The following is a 24,992-nucleotide window of genomic DNA, read 5'->3' on the forward strand; positions in this document are numbered from 1 at the left end:
TTGCCATATAGTAGAGCCTAGGCAAGCAAAATTTTTTGTTGTTCTTTTTCTTCTTCACAACTTAAGAAGTGAAAGTCATTATTCTATTATACCAGAGAGCAATTGTCACAGAATAAAGCTATGTACCTTTCTACAAAACCCAACCAAGCCCAAAACCCCCAATAATTTTGTATTTTCTTTCCTGAGATCTCACTCAGATTTCAATAGGTTATTTATATTTGAGCTGCAAATTTCTGCAAAACATTTGAGATTAAAATGATGGTAATTCTGTAGTCAAAATACAAAGTAGTTGTCAAATTACTAAAGCGGTTAATTTTTGTAGGCTTTTAAAGAGGAACTTAACTTCGTAACGTGATTGCAGAGTGTATCTTGGGCAACTCTTTCTGAGGTGTCTAATCTTCTTGAAGTACAGTCTCTTCTGAGAAACAAAAGCATGTGTTTGCTTGAATGCTGAAATGAGCCATCTAGCGAAACTGATCTGGAAGTGTTACTACTACTGTAATTTCACACCTGCTGTTGCACAAGTAACTATCTCTGTTTACAGAAACAGCTCAAGTTATTTATGGATCAGGGTGACTTAGTATTTTTCAGTACCTTTTGCTTGTTTATAGTTTTATAATAACCTTATTTCTGTTCCATCAGTTCTTTCAAACTAAAATAACAATATAAAGATTAAGTATCTAGAATTATAGTCACATTGCTTGACTTTGTGCCCTGCACTCTTCAATTTGTTATTCATCTTCAGTTCTTATTCTGCTCTGAAGGTTGTTGCTGGCTGGCAGCTGACTGATGTCTAAGGCTCCTTGCTGGGTTAAAGACAGAAATCAAATTTAGAGATAGTATAAAGATTTGTTTTGCTGTTTTCAGAGTTGTACTAGTAAAACACCCATTCAAAGTTCCTGACAGGTATTGAATTATACGTATTTTTTCCTGGTAGCAGTACTTATTAGTAGTTCGTGATGGTACTCTTGGAAGTTCTGTTTTTTTGGGGAGGGTGTGTGTATTTGCATACAATACATGGACGTGTGTGCAAGAATTAGATCCCATATTCAAAAGTTGTTTGACAAACTTCTCAGTTTCTTTGAATTCTCTTTAAACAATAGGTCTCAAAAAGCTAATAGAAAGTAGTTATTTAAAATACTTAGCATAGTTATTAATTGATGCCTGAATTGTTCGTAGGTTGTGTGGATTCTTTTTTTTTTTTTTCCCCCCCTATAATTGTCCTCTTCTGTCTTTTTTCAATATGTAATAAGTATTACTAATAGTTGTTTCCCTCTAGTTAATTACTTGGTGTTTTCCTTGCTTTGCTTTGATTAAAATCTTCAGTTTTAAAGGTTGTTCTCTTCTGTTTCTCTTATTAATGTTCTGTTTTTTTGTAGCCGATTCCTTCTGCTTTACTGGGAGGAACCCCAATAACTGTAATGTTCTTTCAAAACTCTTCAACTCCAGGGGTCTGACATAGAGACGGTGACTTCAGAAAATGGAAGCACAAATGACAACCATGAGCTTGTTTCAGAAGAATATGTTTCTCTGCAAGAAGAGGAGCAACCAGTTGATTTGCAAGGTAAGATATTAAAAAAGGAGCAGTCTCATAAAATAAGTATCTGCTGTATGCATGTATCTGCACTGGTGCAAAATCAGTATTTTTATTAGAGTTTGTATACCTTGTAGGCCTCTGTCAAAATACTTGGTTCATTACTGGAATGGAAAGTACTGTCATCAACTTTAGTAATTTTTTTCTTGAACTAGATGAAATTAGTAGAAAGCCTTTCATTCTGTCAATGCTTTAGACACGTTACAGAATAGTATATACTGGTGTTGCTGGAAGATGGTTTATAGGAGTGCTATTAAAAGAAATATTCCTTAATAATGTTACAGAGCAAATAAGAGTAGTTTGGAAGGAAGCATCAATGCTCTTATACCTCAGAAATAACATTGTGACACAGTTAGCATTTCTTGAGTTGGAAGTGTAAATCTGTTGCATATCAATCTAATGAAAATCCTTCCACTTACTTTAATTACTAAATTTAATACTCATTTTTTTAATATTTATATGAGAATGCTGGCATAACAGGTTCAGTGTGCAGTTGACTAAACTGAACTTGGCCATATTTCCAAACTTATAATTTCTCCCTGTGGCAACAAGAGTAGACTCTCAAACTCCAATGACTATCTGGAAAATATTTTAATTACCCTAGTGCATAAATGTACTGTGGTATCAACTTATATTATAGTGTCGGTTTTTATCTAACCGTACTTGTCATTTATAGGTAATTGCATTCTGAGCATTTCAGTTTAAGTATCCTCCAAAGCATTGTATTAAATAATGATAAATTGGAATCTGATGTTTGTTAAGGGATATTAAAATTGAGATTTCTTATATTTTTAGAAAACCTTCCCTGATATAAGTGGAAAATGGAAATGTGTCACAATTACATATATTTTAATATTATATGGGAGGGAGCATAATTTTTTTTAATCTCTTGTTTGTTTGCATTTTTCCTCTTCTTATTTATATAGCTCAGTGCAACAATGATGGGGAGATGGCAGTGGCAGAAAATACTCTCTCTGATTTTGAGGAGACTCAGACAGTTTCAGAGGTAAATTATGTTATGTTACTCAGAAGCTTCTGTAAGCCCCATCTGACGATGCCAAGCAATGTTTTGAAGGCATTAAAATAAAGATACTATTTTTTTTTTTTTTAAATTCTTGCTATTTTTAAAAAATTACTTCGTTGTATGTATCTGAATAACTTTTACATTGTCCATTTCCCTAAGGAAAAGAAAGGAAAAATCTCTGATGATGGGTCCTGCATTGGAACTGTTAGTGATGATTCTGACATTGTTACACTTGAAGCTCCAAAACCAGAAGAAGCTCAGAGTCAGGAGGAAGTTCCAGCTGATGGTGAAGAAGTTCAAAGTTCGGAAGATTTTAACATGGGTTCTTCCTCTAGCAGTCAATATGCGTTTTCCCATCTAGAAACTGGTAAGAGCAATAAATTACTAAGCAACTGTGTGCAAAAATTTCACCAGGGGGGATAAAAAAGAATAATCTTTGTTTAGGGAACCTTCTTTGTGTGGAGAGGGGTGGACAGTTGGTCTTGAGTACATACCCCAGTATTTGCAGTCTCTAGGACAACTGTAGTTGCCCTAACTCAACACTTTATCCAAGTATGTCTGCAGTCTTTTTATTTGAAAGCATTCTTTCCTCTAAGTGTTCTCTATTTTAAACAGAAAGTAGATTTCTAGCATCTTTTTTTAAAAATTAAAATTACTTTTTTTTCATAGAGTAATTGTAGGTTTTCTCTGGGCAGAAATATTCAGCGTGTAATATTCAGGAGGGAAGGATATGAATATTTGGCCAATTAAAGCCAAATAAGCAAAACCCCAACAAACTCAAATAAAAAAACTTCCTTGCTTTTGTTACTTCTCTCTAGTTCCCTAGTCGTCTTTTTTAATTTAGTTGCTTAATTGTAATCTTCTGTTTTCTTTATTCTCTATAATACTTCTGTGTTACTGATTCTTGTCTTTCAAAGTAAGTTTATTACAAGAGCACAGTTTTTCTTAAAATACTGTTTTATCTTTAAAGTAGAATAAAGCATCGTTAAACATTAATGTATCTGTATAGTATCCACTGGAATTAGGAAATTAGAGCTTAGCATCTAATTATGAACAGTGAGTTGATGATTTGTAACAAACCTGTCACCTTCTTTAAGTCTCCTGGATGACTTGACAGCATTTTAATTTAAAATTTAGTTGACTTGTATTTTTAGAACTCAGCCCTAAAAGAACTTTATTTTGTTTTTGTTTTTCTCCCCTCTGTTTTTATATACACAAGTCAGTTGGCTGGAGAAGCTGAGGAAGATTCCTGGTTGTGTAAGGGGATGGGGAAATGAGGTGAAAGAGCATGTCTCTCGCAGTCTTCCTTTCCAAGGTGGTGTGATCAAATTCGATCAGCTTATGTAAAGCTGATTGCTTGTGGCTTGCATGGAGTGTTCTTAAAATTATCAGTAGCAATCTGACTTGATCTGAAAGTAGTGATATTCCAGACAGATGCTGAAAGCCAGTCCTCAGTGAAGAATTTGGCTAAGCAGTCAGTGTTTTGTTTGAGAAATGTTAAACTTACATGTAACTTTGGAATGGGCATCAGTAAGGTTTGTAATATGTTTTAATGTGTGTGCTGACATGAGTGGTTCTTGTTGCATTCCAGATGTATGTGTGACTGACAGAAAGAATTTCTTCCTTCTAACATAAGCTGATCTCAGCGTGGTCTGTAGTGCTGTGCATTTGATTGACCAAGTATTATAGAAAATATCTGTACAGATATTTTGCAGTCAAAATTTTCATGCCACTCCTTGGCAATGGAAATTTTTTGCCATCCACTTCTTGAGTTTTCTATTGTCCTGGAAAGGATGAGCTTCAAATTTTCCTAATGTAGATAATTTTCTACAAGGATTTTTCTGCCACTTTTATTTGCAAACCAATTCCTGTTTAGGCTGTCTTCACCATGCAACCAGAAATGTTTTAATATTGCTTCACCAATGTAGCTAATTAGCAGAACTGCTCATGTACTGAAATAGACTGCATCTAGGCTTGAGTCATGTCTATGCAGAAATGGCAAAGCAAATCACATTCTTAACTGACACTGTTACTTCATCTGGTTTCTAGTGTAGGTCTGACGCTTGAAAATTGTGGCAGGAGCTATAATTTTGGACTGCTATTATGGTCACACTTAATTTCCTTTACCTTTTTATCCTGTGAATGTTCGAGCACAGTGTTTTTGCAGAATTCTTACTGCAGCTGTAAGGCAGTGTCATTCTTGCCCGAAAGTGTCATGCTGTTGACAACTTGCCAATAAGTGCCTGTGAATGGCTTTAAGTGTCTTACAGCTTTTCCTCTTTGCTTTCTGATTGTTTGTTTGTTTTCCCCCTATTCTTTGCTGTCCAGTGTATTTCAAAGAATTTCCTATTTGGCTATAAGCGTCTTGTTCCTTAACTGCTGTTGTATTCTGGATATGTAAGCTTCTCTGGTGGTTGAAAAAAAACTCTAAAGGACCCCAAATAAGCAATAGTAACTAACACCTGTCTTATTAATTGTGTCCTGTGTAATCCCTTTACAATGTCTGACCTCTGAATTTTAGTAAAAATAGATCTCTCCTGATTAATTTCTGAAAGCTTGTCTTTATTGTCCAGGACTGGGGAAGTGTGCATTTGCTTAACTGACTGATCCTAAATAGTGGCCTTTTCTGGCAAGCAGCATAAATTCATTTAAGAATCTGCATGTCAAGTAGATGTTTAGGTAATTTGTCTTCATTGCAGTGTCTGCTTGGTCAGTCTGGTTTGACTAATTGACTAAAATGGATCTTTTTAGTAAGAGGGGAAGTTATCTTTCATTATCTGACATGTTGCTTGTACATGGAGTCAGAAATTAGACATGTATTCCAGATGCTAATTGGAAATCTCTTCTGAGATTGATGCAATCATTTCTATTAAGTTGGAATTTGAGTGAAGAATGTTAATTGGTAGTGCCCTTTATAGCTAACAGCTGTCACTGCTTGGCATTCCCGTCTGTTCAGTGGTGCATGGCTTTGCTCAGATAAGTGATTCTTGCTTGTGAATGTTCAAGGACAGTAAGTCAGTATTTATATATTTACATTTGAGCAGTGATCGCTGATATGAGAACAAACAAACATATTTCTAGGAGGGACATTAGCATTGTGTCATTGCAAGCATCAGATTTAGTGTCCGAGCAGGAGCACTTCGTCATGTGCTGGAGGCTGCATTGATCACATCGACTCTGTGTGGGGCATGTGAATTAGGTACATGAGCTTAGATATTTGAAAGCTTCTTTTTCACCCTGCTGCTGTTTCTTTTTGTTACTTGCCTTACACTTGAAAATGATTCTTTCAAAGGAGGGAGATTAAATAATTGTTACTTATATAATGGGTTATAGAAATTTATTTAGAGTGCAAGCAGCAAGTATGTGCCAGTAATGGCAACAAGCAATTACAGCTCTTATTTCCCCCATTAGAATATATGGCTTTTGGGCAGTAGGAACACAAACATACAAACGGTATCATAAATACCATTTCACAAAAATGCTATGAGAGACTTTTTTTAATGGTTAGAATTTGTTCTTATCTCAAGTCTTGGCTGATTCAATCTTCCAAAAGATCAGTCAGGTAATAGAAGCGTTTTGGATTCAGAGTGCTAGGGCAGGACAAACATGAGTTCCTGAGTGGTTCTTTCTGTGCAGTAGTGGTTGAAAATGCCCTTTTTGAAAGGTGGGTACAGATGTTAGCAGGTAGCATATGATAAATAATAAAAGTAAATAAAATTGTGTATTTAAATTTTTCAGTGTAAAGATCTGGATATTTATAGTATCTATGTTAATGGAATTTTGTCTGCTGCTGTAGGTAGACGATAGAATTAAGTTTTTTGAGAGAATATAATAAAGTCATGTCTGTATTTTAGGGGCTTTATTTTAGCAAGCCTTTATGTTGCTCTTTTATATTAACTAGTTCAGTCTCAATGTTGGTAAGAGAAGGAAAACTGAATTCTTAACCTTTCTACTTCGCAGGAGTTTTCAGAGGTAGTACGTGTAGATGTTTTAAGAGACACGATTGTCTGAAAGAAACACTTTCTAATGAGTGACTGATTAGGTATGGAGAAATGTGGTACAGTTTCTTTCTGATGATTTCTTGCTTCTCTCTCTTTTCCTTTTAAAAAATGAATCCTTAATTTTTGCGACCAAGCATTCTTTGCATAATATCCAGCACAAACTATCACATTGGGAGTTTTTTTGGTTTTAGTGTTAATAAAAACATAATAAATGCCAAATATATTTTGCATAAATGATGGTTTTAGTACTCAAATTTATTTTAAAAGCAACAAATGTATTTTAAAGACTATTCTATGTTCGCTTTCAGTTTTTTCATCGCAGGCTAGCAATGATGAATCAAGTAGTGATGAAACTAGCAGTCAGTCCAGTCCCACAGTAAGAAAACGTCGGGCTAAGAAGAGACTGATCTCTAGTTCTGAGGCTGATGGTGGCTCACCTCCTGAACCAGAGTCCGAACCTCCCAGAGAAGAGCAGCACAAACGCCAGTTCAGTAGTGGCCTTAACAGATGCATCATACTAGCTTTGGTGATTGCAATCAGCATGGGCTTTGGACACTTCTATGGTGAGTTTGTAGAAAAGAAAATGCATAGAATCAACATCTTGCATAACAAATACCGTTTTATTGTGACTCTGGGTTTGTATCTTTTTTTTTTTTTTGTTTTCTTGTTCTCTGCTTAGAGTCTAAATCTGAAAATGAGAAAAAGCAACTGCTAATGTATGGATAATATAGGGAGGCCCTTCAGTGGTGCAATTGTAGTTAATATTCACTACTTTGATTTTAAAGTAAATAAAAATTGTTGGTTGCCCTTCCAGATGGAAATTTCTTGTTGTTCTTATAATGTGGAGTGTACTCTTCGTTTTTTCATGTCTTTTATTTTGAAATAAATTTGTGGCAGCCCTTACCATTCCTAAGAGTGTTCAGAGAGTTAGTGCAGGCTCTTGTCCCATAGGTACTCGTCTAGCAAATGTAAGAAGAAGGGATGTTTTTAAAGGAGTTAATATTATCAATATTTTTTTCTCTCTTTAGTGGAGAAAAATATGCTGTAGTTGTCATTGCAATTCCAGAGTGGTTTAGGGAATCCAGGATAGCAGCAGTTTTTCCGAGTTCAGCATGTTGCCTGAAGACAAGCATGAAGCAGGTTGTTACTCCACTTAGCAAAGCAGCAGAACTCATTCCAGACCTAAATCTATGCCATACAGTCCTGATCTTCTAACGTGCACATGTTATGATAACAACAATAGCATTTAATTCTTAGTAATTTTTCCTGAGTAATTTTATATGAAGATGTGCCTTCATAAGAAGACTTGGAGTATGATTCTCATTGTCTTTGGTCTTGACTAAGTGTTAGGGCTCTAAATTTTGACATTTATTTTGACATTTATACTTGACATTTTTTTCTTTTCTGTTGTTGTTGTTCTTAGGTAAACCTGAAGGTAAGAGTCATGAGTGATGTATTGTGGGTGCTTGCTTTCAGATTTACTTTTTAAATTGTGCCTGTGTGCATGTGTACACATACATCCTTATATGTATGCATACTTGTATCAAAATAAGCAAATCTTGAAAATTACTAGTGTCTGTGGGAATCCAGCCATGTAAAATACTTTTTATTTAGAAGCTGCAGCTATTAGTAGCTGTTATAAAAAAACTGATTGGTGTATTGGTGTGCTAGAAGCAGGGAGGGACGCAGCTACACCCATCTGTATAGTGCTAGTGCTTTGTGGTGGTAACGTGAGGCTTCGGTTCTGTTAATCTTTTCCTGTGTTTAAATTTGGGTTAATGATAAATAGTAACCCTTTAAAGACCTTTGAGCTCTACAGATGATAAATACATTTTGTAAATGTACTCAGAGTCATATCTTTATTAAGAGATTCACTTCTTCATTCGTTGAATCTGTACTTCTAAATAAAAATTGTCGTCAGTGACGACAGCAGGCTCAGCAGAAGGAAGCCAGCTGTGTGGCTTTAGTTATCACATAACCAAGAACTTTCACTTGAAGAAGCAAAACACTATTCTTTCTACCATTAGAAAGGAAATTGAACTCTGCTTTCTGTCCTTCTGTGGTGTCTGTGTGGTGTGGTTTTTTTTGTGTTTTGTTTTTTTTTTTTTGTAAACAAACTTGCAAAGAGAAATCCATCTTCCTAGAGGACTACTTTGCATTTTTGTGATTCAGCATGGAATGAATGTTTTTCACAGCAGTCTTCTAATGCTAGGCTAATTGTCCTGTAAGAGGATTGGAAAGTGTTGCTCTTCATGTTTGGTGGTTGTGTGTTTTTGTGGTGTTTTTTTTTTTTTTTTTTGTTTTTTTTTTTTTTTTTTTTTTTTTTTTTTTTTTTTTTTTTTTTTTGTTTTTTTTTGTTTTTTTTTTTTTTTTCTCCTTTCTATCAATGTTTTTGCTGTTTAGCTAGAGCTCCAGGACCCCTTTGACTTTTAAAGATGTAGAAAGCAGCTAGGATTAGGTGTTAATTAATAACTGCATCCTATTCAGTATTAAACCATGTTAGCTGGCTTCATGATGCTCCAGGAAGGAGATCTGAAAGATGGCAAGCTTTCCAGGAAAACAAGTAACTGGAAAAGCTAAAGTTAGGAAGCCCTTGCGAGAAGAATGTCTTGCAAACAGAGAATATTGCTGTTAATGCTAGGAATTTGGATAGATTACTTGAAATCACAGTATCCTCCAGATTCTTTCAGTACTATCTGGAAACACAAACCAATTCCTGAGGAATGGTATCTCATTATGTGCATCTTCAATGTCTTTACTACCCTTTTTGTTGCTAAATGTAATTTTTGCTTGCCGTATATAAATTACAATTCTTGAAAAGGAGGGGAACACGTTTTAGGTGTTTTTCTGTAATTCAGATTCCTCTTAACATGAACTCCTTATACTGCGATGATTTTTCATATGCAGTCTTCAGATTCTTTGGGTAAATGGACTTCATCAAAAATATCTATAAGACATAAATATGAAAACCAAAGCTACTGTTGGTATAAAAAAATTCACTTATGCAAGGATCCATGCTTCCAATAAGTGTTTATTAGGTCTCTGCAAACTTAAAGTCATTGCTGTAAAAATTTTGCTTTTCATTAGCTGGATTGAACTTATTGAAGTTTAACTTAGTTTAACAGAGAGCTGTTTTTTAAGTTCATAGGTGACAATAAATTAAATAGGAATTAAGAGATCACAAAAAATTTCCTAGTGTAATAGTATTTCTAGAATTTCTTCCATTTAATAATACATTTTCCCTGGCCTTTCAATACAGAAATAGAACTCTGCCTATGCTGCATTGGTTTGGAAGGAACTAAAAACTTGCTGTTGCTGTCTGCTGTAGAGTCAATTCATGAGAATTTTAAAAGCCAAGAAACAAAAATTACATCAGTGTTAGGATTTACAGAAAATATATAGATAGGGAAGTATCATTAAAGAAGTTTTACTTGATGGAAAAAATTGGTGGCTAGTATAAAAATTTTTTTCAGAACAGTAGTGTCTCTCAGCCTTTCTCTAACAATTGAAAGACAGAAGATATTTGCTTGCTCTTCGGCCTTCACTGAATAAGAATGACAAGGTAGAGCCTATGAATACTTGCTGCTTTGTGAGCAGTGTGTAATAATTGTGTTTATGCATGAAAGTTTAAATACAGTGCTAATATCCTCTTATTCATGTGACTTTACTTAACAGTAAGGGTTGTAGTTCTGAAATGGATAAAGCACAGACTACTGGTCTCCCTTTTATCCTAGATGGCTTGCACGCTAATAAAAATATTAGAAGAAAGTCACACATATCCTTTCCTGCATAACTTTTATTGTTTTGTATCTAACTTACTTCTCTGTAGTATTCCAAAATTCTGTAATTTCTTATCATTAAAAAAAAAAAAAAAATTTGGTGTCTGTTTGAGAAATTCTTTAGAAGAAACAGAATCAGAATATAACAGTCTGGTTTAGTAATTTTATTTTGTTACAGAGGAACAGTTACTAGTAAGTACTGGGGAGAAATTGCAAGGTAAAACTGCTTTTGAATTTGCAGAGAAAATGAAGATGATATTTAAATTCATCTATTCCTCTAACTACTTAATCTAAGTCAGACTACCAAAAGGAAGTTTTTTTGTAGGTACAATACAGATCCAGAAGCGTCAGCAGCTGGTGACAAAGACACGTGAGTTAAAAGATATGAAAGATGACCTTTACCAGTGCCAACAAGAGGAAGGAGATAAAATGTATCACAGAGTGGGGGTAGGTATGAGTTTAGCTGGAAGTAACTCAGTTATCTTGTCATTATGTGTGTAGTTATCACATCATTTCACAAAGTGAAATTATCACATAAATCTATTACATTTGTTTCTTTAGTAAGTTCTTAGAGTATGGTGTTTTTATTTCCCCATAATTCTTGAATTCTTGACAAAGGTTCTGTATTTTGATCAAATTTATAATGGAATGTGTTTAAACATCATGGGTAGTAGGTCTAGAAGTTATCTGTACCCAGAAAGTGTCTCTTCCCCTATGACATAATGCCAGATTGTCCTTAACGAAGACAGCTGAAGTAGAACGTGCTGGTAAAAACCTATTATAAGGTGAACCTACAGGTTTTATGAATTTGTTTTCTAACTTGTCAGTGGTTATTAACTTTTTAAATACTTAACTTTTGGGGTTTTACTGTTAAATCATTCAGAGAGAAGACTGTTGCTGATAGCAGCATTTATACATAGTTCAGTATGTTTAAATCTAGAGTTTTTCAGGGATGCCAAGAGACAGGGAAGATCCTTTTGTTAGGATATGGTTAACATGAACATATATTTTCAGCAACAAATTGGTTCAAAATCCGTTGCTGAATTTCAGCCCCAGCTGTTGAATGCTCTTGCTTCTGCTAATGTATTTGGTTTTGCAATTTGTAAACCCAGTTTGCTGAACATAAATTGACAGCAAACGTGCACATTTTCATATCCCTTTAGGATGTTACAATTCATATACTCGGTTTACTATCCTTCAGCTAGTTAAAGCAATACAAGCAAGGGTGATGACCTTCTATCTGGAAGAAGGAGCCTCTCACATGGTCTTTGTTTCCAAAAAAAAGTGCTAGTGTGTCTATCTGAGATAAACAAACTAGCTCTATTTTTGCAGCTTGCTGCAATATGTGTCACTGGATGCAAAATGACAAGTAAACTGTGTGGGCTACCTTGGTCTCATCTTTCTAGTTGAAATTGTAATGATTCTAATGGTAGTATTTTTTTGCTTGTTTTCTTCTTGGTTTTGTTAGTCACTCAAGGGAGATCTTGCCACATGTTTGACTTCTACTGATGTGGAGAAGAAATCCTTTGAATCTCAAAAAAAAAGTCTTGCTGCAGAAAATCAGCACTTAAGAGAATCTCTAGAGAAGGAAGAAAAAGCTTTGGCCTCACTTCAGGAAGAATTAAGGAAGCTACGACAACAAATTAGACACTTAGAAGACAAAGGTACTAGCACTGAGTCTATTGTAATGGAAAATCAGAAACTAAGGGAACATTTGGAAGAGGAAAAGCAAAGAAACCACAACTTTCTTAGGCAAAAGGAAACCCTTTTTGCAGAGGCACAGATGTTAAGGAGAGAACTGGACAAAGAACGGCACATTACAGAAGGGCTAAAAAAAGAACTGGAACAGTTAAGTTCTCGTCGAACACCAGACAGTGCTAATGATGATGATGCATTAAGAGAAAATCGAGAAATAGAAAGTCTGAGAGGGAGACTAGCAGAACTAGAAAAAAAGCTAAACTTTGAGCAGCAACGCTCTGACTTATGGGAGAAGCTGTATGTTGAAGCGAAACACCAAACTGAAAAACAAGAAATGAATGAAAAGGGACAAAAGAAAGGTGCAAAAGGGCAAAGTAGGACTAAAAAGAAATCAAAGGAATCATTTTTTGGTTCAGTTAAAGAAACTTTTGATGCTATGAAAAATTCCACAAAAGAGTTTGTTAGGCACCATAAAGAAAAGATTAAGCAGGCTAAAGAAGCAGTGAAAGAAAACCTGAAAAAATTCTCAGATTCTGTAAAGTCTACATTCAGACACTTCAAAGACACCACAAAAAACATTTTTGATGAAAAGGAGAGAAAGCCAAATGACAAAAGACAAGAGGCAAACAAGAAAGCTCGAACGTTTTACCGAAAACATAACTCTTATGAGAATCTGAAGCACATGCATTACAGGGGACCTAACATGCCAAAAGAGTTCCAGGATGGAAGAAAACGTCCGTTTACAACATTTGAAAAAGATGCAGATTCACAGAAATGCCTCAATGATCCCTTCTGTAATAGAAAACATCAGTTTGCCCTGAAGGGCTGCTCTGGAATTTTTGAATGTGCTCATCAAGAATTCACTAGCCTCTTTAACAGGGTGTCAGATCCTATCAGGGTGGACGAATTTAATCGGCTAATGAGAAAGTATTTGCAGCAAGTTGTACGTAACTTTCATCACTGGAGAGAGCTAGAAAATTTCATCAATAAGTTTTTTCATAATGGGATATTTATACATGACCAGATGCTGTTCACTGATTTTGTTAATGATGTCAAGGATTACCTGGAAGATATGAAGGAATACCAAAATAATGATGGAAAAGTTTTTGAGGATTTGGACAAATACATCTACAGATACTACTTTCATTATGATAATTCACCCCAGTATGGACCCAGGTTTGTTTCCATGTTTCCTGAACTTGTTAAACACAAGGAAGGAGTCTTTATAAAGACAACTAGTGCCCTTATTCCAGTAGGTGGTGTTCTAGCATGTATGCGTATGTGTTTGTGTGTATATATATATGCTAGAAGACTTTCTGAAGGACTCAATGGAAATACTAGTTGTGTTATAGAAAGTGGATCTGTGGTACCTTTATATACAAGTTTTGTATGTTGATGTTTGGGAGGCACTCCAGGTGCACTCTGCATAGCACAGTCCATTACTTGTACTGAGTTCTTTAGAAAGCTGTGTAACTGCAAGCACAATTACCTTAGACTGTGATTGCTATGATTGCCTATCAGCTATGATTGTCTATCTGGTGGAATGAATAACTATCTCAAAAAAAGCGTTAACTAGGACTCCTTGTTATCCATCCCTGAATGAGAAGGTTTGGGGGTAAATTTGAGCAGTCTCTAAGTCCTGTTCTGGCAGGTATATTCCGTGCTGGCTTTTCAGGAATTTCACTACTTTCTTGCAGTTTAGTAGAATACTGTGTTAGTCTGGATGCCCACAGCAGAGCTACTCAACTAACAGGCTTTTGTTCAGATCCTAATCCTGACTGAATTTTGTTCAGGCTTGCTTACAAAGGTCCTTGGCATGAGTTGTCTCTTATGTTACTTTTCCGTATCTACTGGTATACTCTTAAGGGTTTCTACAGAGCAGTTGTGGCATGCTGCCTGTTTGGCCCAAGGGAGCTAGATGTAGCCGACTGTGTCTGGTGTGTCGATCTTTGTGAAAGACAACAAAGCAAGCAGCCTTCATGCGTGGTGTGGAACTGCTTCTGTCCGGGTCACTTGAGTATATATTTTATGTGTCATTGCTATTATAAAACCAGTTATATAGTCCCTTGTGCCAGTATCTGTTCTGGTCAGGCAAGAAAAACTGTGATATGTTAACTAATTTGTAATGCAATACAAGTTGTCCATGTAGCCCTAATAGATTCCCTGTGTCGGTATTCAGTGCAAAGCATATTTAGAGTTTAGATCAAGGAAAGTGTGGTTCTTCAGTCAGGTTTCTTTTTTGGACTTGTATTGCTTGTTTCATGTGCTTTATTGCAGCAAGAAGCCTGAATACAGTTACTTTGGGGTTAGTAAATATTATGGGAGGTGGTACTTTCCCTTTAAACATTGAACCATGAGAATGATACTCCTATTATCAGCTACCAAGTAGCCTTTTTAATGTGTAGTTTTGGCAGACATGTAACATAAGTTTTATATTTTTTGTTATAGTGCAAATACTTATTAATTTAGTATGAAAATGAACTTTAAAAAAAATTTAAATATTTGAGCACTGCAGAAAATCATAATTTCAAATTCATTTATTGATAGTTATGCTAGAGATGTCTGTATAACACGGAAGATGAAAACAGCCTTAGTGTAGCAGGCGACTAGAGATGCTCATCATGTGATAGCAGCAGATAGTATACTGGGACTGTTTTACAACTGCAACAGGTAAGCAAGTGCTTTGCCAGGGTTGCCTCTCACTGTATAAATGTACTTACTGTACATGAAAACCTCTGAAGTGCCTGTGTTTACACAGCATGCTTTCCTAAGGTTATATAAAGTTTGCATTATTTTTATAGAGCAGAATGTAATAGAATAACTGAAAACCAGGTTGAGACCTCACTCAAGCACCACAGTAGGGATAATGAAAAAGCTTTTACCTGGCTTTATTCTAGAGAGGACATTGGGCAACCAGCTGCAGAGCATTTTTCTTTGGAAAGGATTTATTTAAAATATGCTATTTATTGATGATTTAGAGACAAATAACACCCACCCCGTCCATCTTTCTTATGAAAGGACTGCTTAACAGTAATTTTGTTTTCAGTCAACCTCAGCATGTTAAAAGGTATTCTTGACAGTGTAATTGTGTTTCAAAATGCTTTTGGGAATGCTTTTGTAAGAGTAGTCATAAGCTTTTGTTTCCTCTTCGCAGTCGACCCAAAAGGCCGCCTTTTACACAAACTGAAGATTCCAGACACGAAAGACAAGCTCAGAAGTACCACCACCGTAACAAAAGAGAAGGTAAATGGCATAAACACGGTCGCACTCATGGAAGACACACGGCAAATCTTGAAATAGAATTGGGGCAGTTACCCTTTGATCCAAAATACTGAGTAATTTATGGTAAAAATAAGATGAGGATTCGCATTCTGTCTGGAAACTTGTCACTCAACAAAGCAGCAAGATGCAAGTTTTTTTTCTCTAAATAATTTGATTTTTACACATTTTTCTTGAAGGTCAAAAGTAAGTTTTCTAATTTGCATATTCTGAACTGTTGCTTTAACTGCTCTTTGGAAGTAATGAGTTTGGGTGCCAGCAGTATTATTGCAGAGACTAGGCATGCAATGACTTGTGTATGAAAAATATGCTTAATTGCATTGTTAGTGTAGCTCAAGTTTGAGTGATGCATAATGTACCAATAATTAACTCCAGTGTTTGATCTACTATCTTCATCTCATCCTTCAAAAAATAGGTTTCCATTACAGTCATGTATTTGTTAGTGCTTTGAAATCTTATACTTGCTTCTTGTCTTTGGGGGGAGAGGTTCAAGAGCCTGTTGAATTGTGAAGAATTTGCTGTGCTGCATTCTAATCTGCTTGCTGATTTAAGCACTTGAAGTGTCTTGCATATCTGCATATTGTGTAACAAAAATAAAAAGACATCGTGGGTAAAAGTCTTTATTTATAAAACAAAACTAGTGTAGCTGTACAGTTCTATAAAAAATGGTCCAAGTCTTGTCTTATTATTAAGTAATCCCATGGTAACTTTGGTTCTCCTGATGTTTTCTAGTGTTGTAAGGTAGGCCAACACCCACCCCCCCCATACTGCTCCTGAAGTTGCTTTGAGGAAGAGGTTTGTGTTTGCAGACAGCCAGTGGCTGCCTAATCCAACCTCCTCCGTTTGACTTACCCAGTTTCAGACTCACTACTCTCCTTTCTGCAGTACAAGATCTTCTAAGCATAGTACTGCTATGCAAAAGTGATCTCATTAGGTCTTAAGTCTAGAAACTTATCTTCAGATAGGATTCATTTCACTTTTTTCCTGTAGATGTAGATGTAGCTTCCAACTCGCCCTTGAGGTACATGAGTGTGAAAGATGCTGCCTGTTTTCTCATAGCCCCTTAAAGCTAGAAATGGTGATATTTCCTGTAAATGAAGATAAGTTTCCACAGTCAGAAAGTGTAGTTGTGAGTATCAGAACGGTGTTCCAAAATCTTCTGAAAACTGTAATTTCAACTGACCCCAGGAAGTTTTACCCTTTATTGTAGTTAAGACTGCTAAAAAAAAAAAAGAGGTACCTCTCCTGTTTGGTCCTGTCCAGAGTGGATATCCACCAGACACTGTTGTTTGAGTACATGGACCTCAGTGAAAGAATCGAGGGGATAAGGTACTCTCATACTCTCACTCCAGGCATTTTTGTTTTGCTTACTTAAATGTGCATGGTGCTGGAAACGGACCGTACATTTGTTTTAATATGGCTTGAGGAGAATTCCACTAAACATTGCTTTATGGTATGTAGAGTTTCAGCAGAGGGCATATCTGAATGCTGTCTATCACGGGAATGGTATCTATACTATATTATGGACTAGAGGGTTAAATTTTAATTCAAGCTGTGTTTTAAAAAGTTGTGGACAACCATTCTGAAAAATCTGAATTGTAACTCTCCCCTAAGTTTGAAACTTGACCTCAAAACTAGTTTGTTTCATCTTGCAGTTACCATACCTGTTCTAGCACACTGAAGAAGATCAAGTGACTGGGTAATAATGTATCATTGTAAAACTCCTTATTAAGCCAGCCAAGTGGATTAGAGTAAAACACATCTGCTTCATCAGCATAGCTCACATTTCCTGTTAGGTCTGGGGGACACTGAAGGAATCTCATTTTTAGAGGACAGTGAACATGACTAGGGAGGATAAACTGACCCATATCTAAGATTTTAAATGACTCATCACTTACAGATACGTCAGTCAAAACCAAAACCGAATAATTATTTTTCTTTCCTCCAGAGTCGTATTTTCTCCCCTTCTGTACTTCATATGAATGCAAAAGTAGAACAAGTGGATTCAGACCCACATTGACGTGACTGTTGTTAGCAGTTCACAGAAAGCAGATTTATCTTAATAAAAATACCATCTCAGTAATATCACTTTCTTAAAAAGGTACTTTCCCCATATCAACTCCACTGCTTGTATCTGCTTTAACGTTTTGCTTACTTGCCAGGATCTATTGCAAACTGTTTGGAATAGTGACTTTAGACACTGTAGATTGTAATTACATTTCTTTACTCTCTAGCACCAGAATTAAAGGCAAAATTAATACAGTTTGACTGTAAATAATTAGCTTTTAGTTTTGCTACAAAAGTTACAATAATGGAGCAGTATGACTTACTTTCACCAGTCATAAGACTAACTGCATATCCTTATATAAAGAAAGCTATTTTACAAAAACTGAGTAAAGCTTAGATGCTGAATTCTATTCTGTGGTATAAGCCTGTGGCGTATTTCCCCTATTCATCCTGTATTACTTGTACAAAAAATCAAACTCTTCCTGTATACGTTTATCCATCTCAATCTATTAAACTTGGGGGGTGGGAGGGTATCTTAATTTCTGCTTAACTGCATGGATTTTAATATAGTACACTGTGAACTGTTTTAATACCTGTACAATGGAGTAGAGTGGCACGGCATCATGATGAAGACAAACGGGTGTGACTGGTAAGAGTTATTACAGAGTTGCTGTATGTGACTCATAACATCAAGAGAACCTCGCTGGTGAATCAAGCCTGTATACAGGGCTGGGAATAAGTTTGATAAAAGCAGGAAACTTGCTGCAGATTTCTTCCATGCTTTCAGGTGTTTCAAAGAACATCCTACAGAAACATTGAAGTTTTAGAGATAAGCAAATACTAACAGTTCCTCACAGTATTTTTGAAATTACCATAACTTACTGCAAAACCACTACTCAGCTGGTAACATCCTTGCTTTGAGGTATTTTAGTAGTGTTCTTTCAGTCTTTACTCTTTGAATGAAAATTCAAAGGTTAGACTTTGCCCTTATTAACTCTTGGTTTTAACAGTGTAATCATAATCCCTTATCTGTCTTCAGAAGTATGGTTTCAAAGCCAGTCCTTTCTGTCTTTTAGAGATTAATTTTAATTTGTTGTGGGGAAAAACAGTCCATTCAGGAGTTTGGATGAATGATATGTGGGGACTCACTGGTGTGTTCTCATTCACACGTGTCAAGTAGAGCGAGAATAAACGGTGACTACATGTGCTTTGGTATGGCTGTGGTATTCTTTATCTCCAGCGTGCTAAAAGTGTCAGCATTCCTTTATGGATATTAATTTTTGACCTGCTATCCTTGGAGAAGCTTTCTCCTCAGTCTTTTCCCATCTCTAATCAATCCCTGCCCTTTCTCCTGCACTCTTCCTGAAGGACACTTCTCTGGGTGGGAGACAGCCATGCAAACTTGTTTCTCACAACCACAACTGAGATGAACCTGGCACAGAAGACAGCTTTATGTTGCAGCCAGTCTGGAAACCCCTGTTAAGTCATGTGCTTGTCAGTATTAGGAGATAAAAATATTTTATGCAGCTTAGCTCTGTGACCACCTTTACTGAATCACAAGAAACAAGTTAGAAGAGGCCTGTTTCAGAAGTCAGTAACAAGTAAGTTTAATTAGTCCTTAGTTGGTCTGTTCTGACAAATTGCAGATCTCTATCTCAGATGAAAACAAAGTTCACTAATTAGCCATGGTTTAAACACAGGTGGAAACATTCTTTTATAGGCATTTTTTTAATTGTTGTTGTGAAATGCTCTTAGCTTATCTTTGTGTGCTTGGAAATTACTTTGAAATTCATGTGGTTTTTTTTCTCCTTCTGTTTACTATTTTGAGCAGTCTAAAGACCTCTTTGCAACCACTGTAATTATGTAACTTTTGTTGTTTCTCTTTACTAAAGTATCCAAACAGATAATAACTAGCTCTTGCTAAATTGTGTAGATGACCTCATTCTCTTACAGGGATGAAAGATAAGAAAGATATTAGCAAAAAAAGAGTGCTCTGATTGGAGTTTTTTCTGTGTGTGAGGTGGAACCGGTTCACCTTAAATCTGCTATTGAACTAAGCCAAGACACATTACATATTTAATCTCAGCCCAGAGCAAAATCATTGAAATAAGATTTACTTGTGTTAGACTAGCAAAGCAGGTTAAAGAAAATTACAATTTTCATTGATTCATCTATTTTGAACTTAATTAAACTGAAGCTGTATAGCTTCATGTTCTTGTATTTTTAATCTTTCCTTTCATATCCTTTTCACCATACTAGACTTTACAATAGGATTTTACTTTTCCTATAGATATTCTACTGCAGTTAACACCTAATTTTGTGTAATACAAAATACTTCCTTATTATGCTCTTTTCTTTTTGTTTGGTTTGTTTTTTAAAACAAAAACCAAACAAAAAAACCAACCCAATACCAACAAAACACAAAACAGGAAAAAGAGATAAATGAATGTTTTAAAAGTTTCTGTTAAAAGTATCACAAAAATCTTTGTTAGCAAAATCACACTGGTTTAGGGAACTTATTCCTGTTTTAACAAATTCACCGTACCACTTTTGGAGGGAAAAAGCTATCACATTAACTGCTCTAAAACTGTGGAAAGTAGCCTCCAGTTGGTGGTTGGTCAAGAGCAGACACAAAACTAGTGTCTTCTACTAACACACCTGAATCTAGAAAAGTATAATTTTAGTTTTTGAATACTTCAAGTTTTTTTTTGTTGCATACAAAGGCATTTGTCAGGTATATTTGAGAGAATGGCATAGGAAAATACTATAAAGGAACCAAGAAACAAAATACACTGTAAAAAAAAAAAAGTTAGAGGCAATTTTCATTTCTTTTTTTTTTTTTTCAGGAAGTACAACCCATGCTAAAGATTCTCCACTTGTGTTTCAGTCACTTGCTGTTCCATTTTTTACTTTTCTTCTTTCTTTTTTCCTAGCTGTAAGAAAAGGTTAGGCTAGTTCCTTAGGACCCCTTGTTAAATACCTACAATGACTATTAACAGTCTCTCTTTAAGTAAAAATTATATATAGGGAAGATTGCAAGACATCTGAAATCAATGCTTACCACAAAAAACCATGCAAAATGGCAATACTGGATAGATGAACCTGAATTCTTTATGGCTCAGCATGCTGTAATAAAACAGATATAATGCTACAGCAATAGAAGTTTAAATGCATTGGTTCTCTTGAGAAAATATGATACAGAGCATGGAAGACTGGAAGAAAAAGCAGCTGCATGTACTAAAAATTTTGGCATTGAAGCAGTTTAGAGTAAAAATCCAATTTGTCACTTTTTAAGAACATGAGTACATTCAAATTAAGACTATTTGGTCAGTTTTATCTAAGCACCAATAACAGTACCTGGTCTGACTTCTATGACTACTGGAAATAACTTAGCTAGTACTTCACCAATTTGTTTGCTGTAATAAAACAAAGTAAGAAGCGTGGCTGAGAAGCTGAGATTCAAGTACACATCTGTATTTAACAAAGTAACATTCACCTCTGCCAATACAACTTTACGTAATTTCCTATGCTAACTTTTGGGGCGTTGGTGGGGATTACTGTTGTGCCACGGGGACCAAACAGGTTCTTGCAGACTAAGATAAAGGCTTACAACTAATAGAGCTATGTCCAGTTTTGAGTTTCACTGAAAGCAGAGATGGCATCTGTGGCCTTGCTACTCGTCTGCTGCATTCTCTTGCTACTCTGGTCTTAATACCATTCATTACTTAGTATTTATAATTTGCTCTATGTTTTCTTGTCTGAAAGTGTCTTATTTAATCCACAGTTAATTCTGATGCTTTAGAAACAGCTGACCTTTTCTTCTGTTTCACAACTTAAAATGAGACATATGATAAATGTTCAGAGCTGTGTGTAGACTCGTGAATGGTAAGTTATTAGGGGACTAAGAACCTCCCATATTAATGGAGATGTATTAAAGAACCAAATGAAATGCTATTTTTCTTAAAGGGCATTTAGTAAATGGTTTTCTAACTAGTTTTGTTGTTGCTTTAAGCACCTGTTAGATGATTGAGCATAGTCTTTTAAAATTTTCTGTTGAATTTCCTGCTGAGTTGCTTTATTCTTTAAGGATCTAATCAATTCTAAAAATACATGTTTGGTAACAATACACAAAGTAGTAGTTCATAAACTTCTAGAACCTATTGTACTGACTGCATTTCCTGGAGTGTTTGCATAGTTTAACAAGTTTTCTATCACTTAAAACCTGAATACTGTGCTTTTTTTGAGTCTAGAGATGACATGAGCTTTGAAAAGAATACAACCACTGAAAGACGAAAGTCACAATAAGGAGAAATTACCTGTATGCCAACACTGTCCAAATCACTGCCATCAGAAAGATGTGATACTTTTTAGGTGCTAGCACACATCCATGAACAAAGAAAGGCAGATGGGTACCCAAGATCACTGGTAGTCCCTGAGTGAAGTACCAGTGCCAAGGATGAGATCCGTAAAACGTTCCCAAATTCTGCAGCACATTGAATTTCAAGAAGTTCAGCTGAACCAGTACCCACTGGGAGATTTAAGGGGGGAAGCAATGTTTAAACATAAATGCAAAGTGGAAACCAACACCCAAATTATACAGTCATCACTGGCCTTAAATGATACAGCGTTTGCATTCAGATTTTTTCTAGTAAGCCTCATCACAGACTACCTATATTTAGCAATTAAAACACAGAAGTGTTTAAATTTTGTAGTTTCTTGATTACTGTTGATATTATTGAGAGCTCAGCATACTGATTTTAAGTAACAGTCCATCATTTAAAAACTGAGTTTATGGCTTAGGATATATTTAGAGATCATATGCCAGATATAGCCACAGAAACAACAAAAGGTAGAGAAATCTGAAACATCTTTCCATGTTAAAATGCTAAACCAACCTTTTGCTTATAAGTCGAGTTTGAAACAACTTACCTCACCAAAAAACACACGGTCAATTATTAAAGAGGTTCCTACTGTGACCAATCTGCAAAAATGGAAAGTTGGTTGCACTGATACTGTCTAAATTGCTTTTTTATCAGGTACAGAAAGATACAGCTCTTCTCCAAATAGCCATCTAAACTCCCCAATTCCTACTCGTTTGGTATTATCCATACTCCTAGCCATTTTACAGTGGCCAGCTGTCACCACCCAGTATCAAGGGCACAATCCCTTATTAAGCTGGAATGCTGTTGATGACTCACCCTTGCGAAATCTCCCCTAGTGCTCTTTTGCATCTGTGGAGTGTTAACCCTGGCTGAGCAAGAGATGCCCACCAAACTGCTCTACTACTTTCCCCTTTTCCTCCTCCAAAGAAAGAGCCTCGGTTTTGTGTGAGCACTGCTCAGTGGTAGTCACAACATGGGTGTTATCCACACCCGTCTAACTCCCAGCACAAAAGCACTGCATCAGGAGGGCTGCTATGGGAAAATCAGCTCAGCCAGACCCGATACAGTGTCATATACACAGATTTAAAAGAAATGTGGCCCTTCTCTAACCTTTGAAAAAGGACTAATTTTTTTTTTTTTTTTTTTAACAAGAAATCAGCTGTTTTTGGGCTGTCTGCCTTCGCAGTGGTAAAAATCAATCTTAAGATAAAGCTGTCCACAGTCATAGTTTAAACTCAGAAAGAACTTACCCAACAGGAATGTAGTTGTACAGGACAAGGTCTGATTTCCTCTGTTCTTGCAAAAAATGACTGAAGACCAAAGGTATCCATGGGATGAGAGCAGTGGGACGAATAACAATTGCAAGTGCTACTAAAGCCAAATATTTGCAACTAGAATTTGGGAATATAAGAAAAAGACAAATTTATCAAACTCTGGTCGATTCTTTTGCAGGCAGTGACATCTCAACAAGTCACTGACATGTTTGTCATGTCTCCAACCAGAAGTTTTTCATACTGTTATCAAAGAGAACTGATTTTCTCAGTGCAGATACCCTCTTTTACTTGGAAGGCCGCCAACTATATAGCAATGCAGTTGCTAGCTAGATGCATATACTTGCTTTGAAACAGAGAGCTGGTATAGAAACTCATGACCACAAGTTCACTTATATCTGATCGCAAACAAGCTTTTGTTATGTTTTCCCAAGTTACCATAAATTCCAGTCCTTTAAAATTTCCCATAAAGTGATACTTTGTGTAAGGGAACTGGAGAATAGTCATTTTACATACCAGCTGTATTGCATCTTCAAAGAAATTTTTAGAGGAAATACCAGAATTGATGTTCCTGACATGATCTAGAGGTCTGGCTACATGAATGAGGTGGTTTTGGTTGCCTTATATTTTAAGATAAAAGTCAGCATTTTAAACAGTAGTTTGCTATTGTGTCAAACCAAAAATTACTAGTATTAGTATAAAGCTTCTCACCTGCTCCCCATCTTGGAACCTTTTATCGGATAGTAGGAAAGAGCAAAAATGGTAAGAAGAGTTTCCATGGTGTTTGTTAGAGTTCTGGTACAGCAATACCATGTAAACCAGGAACACAGCTGGCAAAAGTACTGAAAATAATTACGGACAAACAGGGAGAAACATTAAAACAATTTTTGTAGTTTTAAATGAAGGTGCTAATTCTTCAAGGTGTGACTATCATTCTGCTGTTGCTTAACACTTAATAAACGCTGCAGTGTTTATTAAGATGCATAACATTTTCTAAAGGCTGACACTCACCACGCACTTTGCCGTTTCTGTATTTTCAAGGTGTTGCACTAAGAAGTAAAGCTTGACATCAGCAAATGCTGCCAGCACTGCCTGTGCAAGTCTAGGGACCCATATCTGTGTAAGCAGAGAGAAAATTTTACTTGCAACAAACCTGTTCAATTCCAAGTTCGAAGAGAGGACTACTGCACTAATGAATAACTGTTCAGACATGAAAATAGTGAATATTTTCTATAACTTCTCATGCTTTTTTTTTAAAAGAGTAAGACTAGTATTTCTGCCAAAGCCTAAAGTTCAACTGAAAGTGTTGAGAAATTTAAAGCAGAATTCTTTGCCAATAGAAGTCAAAAGGGGCTGCTGTTACTGAGTTTAGTACAAATATATACTGTTAAACACTCTGGAAAACTGAACCACTGAGTAGTTATATAGTGGCAAACAACATCAATATGAAACTGAATATTGATGGAGGCCTTTGCACTCACAGGCATTGGTACTGTGACTATGAATGAGTTCTGCACCCATGTGAAACGCTTCAGTGAAGTCTCTCTGCTCATACATCTCTAACTGCCAGATTCAAGGCTCTGGATGAGGATAAAAATACACTGAATTTAAATACAATGCTTTAAAATTGCATTTTAGTAGTGGATGTGTTTTTCGATTATACTCACCAGCAGCTGAACATCATCCTTCCCCAGAAGCTGTAAAGCTTTGTATATGCTTGCAAAGATCAGCGGATATGAATAGCCCCTTAATCCATTTGCCCATTCCCAAGTTAGTTAGCCATAATTATTTATATTAAGGATAGAACATGAAACAACTGAATAAAAAGTTGCATTAGAGCTGTGTTATTCTCGAGCTTGTCCGGGTGGAGACACTCACTCCTGTGGCCAAGTGCAACGAGGCTTCTGCTACTGGTCAAGCTGACGCCTTGCCGCCCTGGAGGCCTCTGCCCGAGCGC

General features: G+C 36.0%; 2 protein-coding genes across 2 annotated transcripts in view; one reads left to right on the top strand and one right to left on the bottom strand.

Annotated features, from left to right (window-relative positions):
* Positions 1–16,032, top strand: part of CCPG1 (cell cycle progression 1) — a 20,101-nt gene extending 4,069 nt beyond the window's left edge. Inside the window, exons 2-8 of the mRNA XM_008938270.1 lie at positions 1,450–1,564; positions 2,521–2,600; positions 2,778–2,985; positions 6,928–7,182; positions 10,724–10,839; positions 11,867–13,272; positions 15,251–16,032. Of these exons, the coding sequence (XP_008936518.1) occupies positions 1,450–1,564; positions 2,521–2,600; positions 2,778–2,985; positions 6,928–7,182; positions 10,724–10,839; positions 11,867–13,272; positions 15,251–15,431 (2,361 nt within the window). The 3' untranslated portion in view covers positions 15,432–16,032. The remainder of the gene's footprint in view (positions 1–1,449; positions 1,565–2,520; positions 2,601–2,777; positions 2,986–6,927; positions 7,183–10,723; positions 10,840–11,866; positions 13,273–15,250) is intronic.
* A 177-nt stretch (positions 16,033–16,209) lies between these two features.
* Positions 16,210–24,851, bottom strand: PIGB (phosphatidylinositol glycan anchor biosynthesis, class B; the record flags this gene model as incomplete). Its single annotated transcript, XM_008938271.1, is given in 10 exon segments — positions 16,210–16,463; positions 17,040–17,220; positions 17,976–18,186; positions 20,444–20,508; positions 21,699–21,910; positions 22,312–22,363; positions 23,015–23,155; positions 23,747–23,877; positions 24,047–24,151; positions 24,703–24,851. Coding segments are annotated over 10 exon segments (1,367 nt in total), but the record flags the coding sequence as incomplete, so codon positions are not given.
* Positions 24,852–24,992: the final 141 nt, after the last annotated feature.

This window comes from Merops nubicus, unplaced genomic scaffold (genome assembly GCF_000691845.1).
Source record: "Merops nubicus isolate BGI_N331 unplaced genomic scaffold, ASM69184v1 scaffold6134, whole genome shotgun sequence".
Taxonomy (NCBI): Eukaryota; Metazoa; Chordata; class Aves; order Coraciiformes; family Meropidae; genus Merops; species Merops nubicus.